The following is a 6,984-nucleotide window of genomic DNA, read 5'->3' as shown; positions in this document are numbered from 1 at the left end:
GCCACTCGACCTGCCCAGAGCTTGTACTGTTGAGCGAGCTCTTAACTAACTGAGCCACTCAGCTGGCCCCCATCATTAATATTTTTAACTTTAGATACCACCTTGTAATGTTTTCATTATTCTGGAGCTGTGGAACGTATCAGCACTCTTAGGAGATACCAGAATAGAGAACTATTTTATGACAGACTAGCTCTCCTGTGGCTGCTTTGGGAAAAATCTGGGGAATATAAAAAATGATCAGAAAATAAAGAAATTAATGTCTTACTTGCCGTTTCTTTTCTAGTAACTACTAGAAAAGTAGTTTTCTGACTTTGCATACTGTGGAAAACTTCCAATTTATCATGTTAATGATTATATCTTAGGCTATTCCTGGTATTGATTGAAAGAGAATTCTAATGCACTAGTTATTTTTGAGATCATTAAAATATTTGGTTGTACTTATTTATCTTTTAATTAAGAAATTAAAAATCTAATTTGGTTACATTCTATTTCAGGGTTCCCTTACTTTGTGACTTTGAACCTCTACACCAGCATGTACTTGCTCTACATAATTTGGTAAAAGCAGCACAAAGTTTGGATGAAATGTCACAGACCATTACAGATCTACTGAGTGAACAAAAGGCAAATTACATTCTTTCAAAAGATTCACTTTTTTACTGTAAAATGTTTATGTTGCTGCAGTTGTTTAAGCCTGTCCCTTTCTTTTCCAGGCATCTGTGAGTCAGACATCCCCACAGTCAGCTTCCTCACCAAGGATAGAAAGTGCAACAGGAATTACAACTACTACCTCACCACGAACTCCTCCACTCACTGTTCAGGATCCCTTATGTCCTGCAGTATGTCCCTTAGAAGAATTGTCTCCAGATAGCATTGATGCACATACATTTGATTTTGAAACTATTCCCCATCCAAACATAGAACAGACTATTCACCAAGTTTCATTAGACTTGGATTCACTAGCAGAAAGTCCTGAATCAGATTTTATGTCTGCTGTGAATGAATTTGTAATAGAAGAAAACTTATCATCTTCTAATCCTATAAGTGATCCACAAAGTCCAGAAATGATGGTAGAATCACTTTATTCATCAGTTATCAATGCAATAGACAGTAGACGCATGCAGGATACAAATATATGTGGTAAAGAGGATTCAGGAGATCATGTTTCTCTAAATGTCCAATTGGAAAAATGTAGGGTTGTTGCCCAAGACTCACAATTCACTATACAAACCATCAAGGAGGACCTTTGCCACTTCAGAACATTTGTACAGAAAGAGCAGTGTGACTTTTCAAATTCTTTAAAATGTACAGCGATAGAAATAAGAAACATTATTGAAAAGGTAAAATATTCTCTGGAAATAACACTAAATGAAAAACATCAAAAGGAACTACAGTCTTTAAAAAGTGAATATGAAGGCAAACTTGATGCATTAATAAAGGAGAGTGAAGAAAATGAGAACAAAATTAAAAAGCTTAAAGGAGACTTAGTATGCCTTGAGGAAGTTTTACAAAATAAAGATAATGAATTTGCTTTGGTTAAACATGAAAAAGAAGCTGTCATCTGCCTCCAGAATGAAAAGGACCAGAAGTTGTTAGAGATGGAAAATATAATGCACACTCAAAATTGTAAAATTAAAGAACTAAAAGAGTCTCGAGAGATGGTGTTAGAAGACTTAAAGAAGCTCCATGTTGAAAATGATGAGAAGATCCAGGTGTTGAGGGCAGAACTTGAGAGCTTAGAAGAAAGTCATCTAAAGGAATTAGAGAACACTCTGCATGTCAGGCACACACAGGAATTTGAGAAAGTTATGACAGACCACAGAGTTTCTTTAGAGAAATTAAAAAATGAAAATCAACAAAGACTTGATCAGATACAAGAATCTCATGCCGCAATTATCCAGGAAAAAGAACAACAGCTACACGAGTTAAAACTCAAGGTTTCTGATTTGTCAGACACAAGGTGTAAGTTAGAGGTTGAACTTGCACTGAAGGAAGCAGAAACTGATGAAATAAAAATTGATCTGGAAGAAAGCAGAGCCCAGCAGCAGGAGACCTTAAAATCTCTCCTTGAACAAAAGACTGAAGATTTGAGAATGGAGATAAGTAAACTAAACCAAAAGATTCAGGATAATAATGAAAATTATCAGGTGGGCTTGGCAGAGCTAAGAACTTTAATGACAATTGAAAAAGATCAGTGCATTTCAGAGTTAATTAGTAGACATGAAGAAGAATCTAATGCGCTTAAAGCTGAATTAAACAAAGTAACATCATTGTATCACCAAACATTTGAAATAGAAAAAAACCTGAAAGAAGAAATAATTGAACTGCAGGGTAAATTGGATTCAGAATTAAGTGCTCTTGAAAAACAAAAAGATGAAAAAATCACCCATCAAGAACAGAAGTATGAAGCTATTATCCAGAAACTTGAGAAAGACAGAGAGAAATGCATCATGAACCAGGAACAAGACAGAGAACAGTTAATTCAAAAGCTTAATTGTGAAAAAGAAGAAGCTGTTCAGACTGCCCTGAAAGAATTTAAATTGGAGAGAGAAGCTGTTGAGAAAGAGTTATTAGAAAAAGTTAAACATCTTGAGAATCAAATAGCAAGAAGGTAAGAATTTAGTCTATAATTATAAAATTAAAATATTGGTGATTCAGATTTCAATTTTGTGTGTAATACCTTGATTTATTCATTTATCTTAGGTAAATGTAGCAATTGATACATTTATGAAATAAAATTTTTTACTTTTTAAATAATGTGTTTGCAAATGTTTTGAAAATAACAGAACTGCATAAATCCTTAGTGGATTTTAAAAATGGATTAGTATTTTGGATTTTGAGAGAAATTATTTTTTTAAAAATTTCGAGTGTTCAGGAGCTTCGTTGATCTTTTTTAAGTTTTAAATTTCCTTTGGTTTATTTGAAGGTTCTTTCCCCAAATTCTTCAGTTGAAAATTGCTTATTTTCATTCTTTTTCAATTGTGTATACATGTATAAAAGATAACAGTTTCCTCTGAGTAGTGTTGAGTAAAGGCTAAATCCTAGACTGAGGGTATGTAATTTCATCGTTATTTTTTTTTTTTAAGAGTTTATTTGAGCCAAACTGTCAACAATTGCCAGGAAGCAAAATTTCAACGGATTGAGAAAATGCTCCCTGTTATTTTCTTGATATTACAATTTCAGTTATTTCCTTGGTGGTTCAAAAGATAATGTTTTAAACTTCAGGTTTTATACAGTCGTTTTTTGGGTTTTTTTGCAATTTTATTGTTACTGACTGATGCTACTGTCTTCTGATCAGATAAAATGGTCTTTAGTTTTTCTACTCTTTAAAATTTATTGAGTGGTTTTGTGGCCTAATAAACACTTTCTAGAATATTATCAATTAGTTCTATCATTAATTCTTCTAAGTGAATAACTTATAGGTATACATACGTTACATATTTTAACCTCTGTTTCTTGCCTTACCACTTTTACAATCTCTTGTGATTGACTCTGCTGTGTAATATTCATATATTGGTGTATAGTTAAACCTCTTCTGTTTTGAAAACAGAAACTCTTCATGCATTCTGGGGGAATTAGAGGGTTTAACATAGAAATTAGGGCCTGCACGAATATTTACAGAGCTGGGGGGAGCTAAGGTTAAAGTAGTCACTACTAAAGGCCAGGAAAGTTCTTTGTGAAATATGAGGGAAACAGACACTAAGTATCCACCCAAGCTAATGGTTTTCATGCTCTCTAGGAAGCTACATTCAAGAATCTCTTCCAAGCCCCAGTGATATGGCTTAATCTGAGCACCCAGGGGGTAGTTCCCATTTACTTGATGGGAAGCTACTGTGAAACTGCGTCTGGATACAGCTACCTCTGGAGAATAAGGATGGGTTCTGCTTTTCTACTTTCCATACCTTGCACCTGTTCTTTTCATTGGCAAACTTGAAACTATAAAGGGTATTCTGGGAAATATAGAGTCTGCATTGCAGTGCAGATGAGATTCTAAAAAAGGGCTAAGAGCAATGGCAAGATGACAACCAACAGTCTAGCACTGCAAACCTCATTTTAAACTCAGTAATTTTACATATTCCTATTGGAATACATTTCTTTTATTCCTATTGGACTTCCAAATAAAGACACTTAATAATGTCATGTTTGTCTTAATGTGATTCAGCTTAAATCTACCTCATATCACCTCAGCTATCTTACCCTCTCTTCAAAAGATGAGACTCAAACTTACATCATTCTAGCCATCCTAGAATGAACATATTGAGTGATGTTCATTTATCATTCTGCACAGAAACAACCTCTCTTTGATACTCTGTATCCCTGAAATAAAGGGTTAACTACCATTATCACAACACATAATTATACTAGGGGGATAAGAGAAGGGGGAAAAAGATGAAAAATTGATTAATATATACAGGCTTAATTACTGGAGTCTTTATTTCTGTAACTAGCCTTGTAACTGGTAGGTATTTACAGCTTTCTCCTGTGATCCACTCCATTTTCTACCTTAAACATTAAGGGATGATTAATGATCCTTCCTGTAATACAGTTGCTGTAGTTTTTCATTTGACTCTTTATCATTGGACACAGCAGTGCCAAGACACACCCTAGGAAAGCCCCTGATTTCCAGTAATATTCCTCCCTGCCCTTGTGTAGGGAGGAATATTACTTGTGTAGGGAGGAATAAACTGTTTCCCATTGATAATTAAGTTCAATTATATCAATACATTCTGCAGCCTCCTTCTTTGCGTGTTGGTTCAGTGGCATGGGGAGCCCTAATTAGCCAAGTGGTAGTTTAAGCTCCAGTTCAGTTCTCTTTAAGGGAGCTAAATCTCTAAATCAGCATGGCCCAGAATTATAGTGGATATGAAGCAAAATTTTTGCTAATGGCTCATGAGATAATAGTTATTCAGTGTCTATCCTTGGTTCTCCAACCTATGTATTCTTACTGTGGGAGAATTGGTCTCACAAAGTAGTGTCTGGTTCAGAATATGTACTGCATTCTTTACCCTAGCCATGCAAAATGTCACCCATCTGGTACTATAACTGAGTTTTCAGTAGTTTGACCCACAGTTGTATCAGCCCAGCTGCTTTAGGGATTGACATATGTGGTAAGATCAGTGACTTCCATGGGCATGAGGCCATGGCTACAATCTTTTACTATAAAATAAAACCCCTTCTTCAGAAGCAATTCTAGAGAAATACTACAGCGGTGAATAAGGCATTTTGTAAGTTCAGGAATGGTATTTTTTGCAGAAATATTGTGGGCATGGGAGGTAAATCTGCATGGAGAATGATGGACTGCTTTTGGGAGGACAGATTATTGTCCTTTTCATGATAGAAGTGGTCAAGTATGGCTGACCTGTCACCAGGTTGCTGGCTTGTCTCCTGAGGGAGCACTGTAATATTGGGGGCTCAGCATTAGTTACTAAATGTTTGGCAATCATGCTGCTGAGTCCATGCATAACCTTACTTCCTGCCTGTGGACATTTTGTTTGTTAGCATTTTGAGTAGGACTGGTGTGGCTGCCCAAAGAATGTAACTGATATTCACAGAATGTTCAACTTGCCCATCAGATTATTATAGGAGGTTTCTTGCAGTGGGACATGAGACAGACAGACAGACAGACAGGCAGACAGACAGATAGATAGATATACATTATCTATATCTATCTACTTATACTTTGTGCCCATTTCAAGAGGTTTATCCATATTTCCCTTCTGTAAATCTCCTTGTCACTAGATTTCAATCTAGTTCCTTTCAAGTCCCTCACTATTCAGCCAAGCTGTTGGCCCTTCTCAGTGAATCACTGTAGATCTATGCCTCTGGCCATTTCTCCTCCTAGGCAACATCAAGTACACTGCTTGACATATTGCCACTGGGAAAATTCTCTTTCACTACTGTTTTTCAGAATCACTCCTCAGTGGGACTCTAATACTTAAACCGTGCTTTTGAATAGTATCAGTTTATTTTGCAGAATCTCAGGAAACCAGGTCTGCCAGTATTCCCCCTCATAGTGAACGCCATAATTGTGATGAAGAGGAAGGAAGCAATGTCGCAGGAGTATAAGTACCTTGGAAACCTGAACCTCTTTGCCATTGGGACTTATTTGAGCTTCATCCTATATATGCCACATCTACTTGACAATGGAATGCTGCCATGTACACCCAACTTCATAGGTGGATGAGTTAGAAAATATTTTATGATGGGCAGCTCAGGCCACATGGTAACTTGGGAGACCATGGTCAGTCTTTCAGTCTCTATACAGACCCAGTAGCAAGCCATTTCACAAAGGGAAAACAGTTATCTGCTTCAAAACCTTAAGGATCTCAACTGTGATTCTACTTTCGGACTTGCCAAAAGTTCCATGCAGTATCCATTTCTGCTACAGATACTTCAAGTGTCTTCTGGGAAATATGGCCCAAGTGGTAGAGTAACTTGCATGTTAGTGTGTGGACCTTACACAGAACAGGCAGCCTTAAAAATTATTTGTTAAATGAGTCATAGCAACATACCCAAATGTACTAGATATTGTGTCCAAAATTCATACATGTTCACCTAGCAATAGCTTGTGCCTTCACCTTAGAACATTTCACCCACCCAGATCACTGGATACTTAGGCATTGTTCTGTGCTGACAGGCTCCTAAATTTTCATGGGCTTTATTGCTTATTCTCTGGCACTTACGTGTCTTGCCCTAGTAATAGTAAGCTCAGGTAGTTGCTGCTGCTTATTTACTAGGTCTAAGAAGCATATTGTCATAAATGTATTGGATTAGTGTGATAGCTTAAGGAATAGCAAGAAGACCAATGTCCCTGCCAACTAGAGATTAACAGAAGACTAGAGAGTTGATATAATCCAGAGATAAGACAGTGAAAGTATATTGCTGTCCTGTAGGTAAAATCAAACTGCTTCCTATGGTCTACACCAGGGGTGGCTAAACAGGCACTTCTTGTTTTGGTCAGTAGAACTCGTATATTGGAATACAGAG

At 36.5% G+C, this 6,984-nt stretch overlaps 1 protein-coding gene across 2 annotated transcripts in view; it reads left to right on the top strand.

Moving 5' to 3' along the window:
- RB1CC1 (RB1 inducible coiled-coil 1) overlaps nucleotides 1-6,984 on the top strand; it is a 76,524-nt gene that overhangs the window by 26,736 nt on the left and 42,804 nt on the right. For both annotated transcript variants that reach the window (XM_019632958.1, XM_019632957.1), the window contains exons 13-14: nucleotides 495-621; nucleotides 711-2,608. In XM_019632958.1, coding sequence (XP_019488503.1) covers nucleotides 495-621; nucleotides 711-2,608 — 2,025 coding nt within the window. The remainder of the gene's footprint in view (nucleotides 1-494; nucleotides 622-710; nucleotides 2,609-6,984) is intronic.

The sequence above is a fragment of the Hipposideros armiger genome, unplaced genomic scaffold (assembly GCF_001890085.2).
Source record: "Hipposideros armiger isolate ML-2016 unplaced genomic scaffold, ASM189008v1 scaffold_1204, whole genome shotgun sequence".
NCBI classification, from domain to species: Eukaryota; Metazoa; Chordata; class Mammalia; order Chiroptera; family Hipposideridae; genus Hipposideros; species Hipposideros armiger.
The sequence above is the reverse complement of the archived record's forward strand: the minus strand, read 5'-3'. Positions and strand labels throughout refer to the sequence as shown.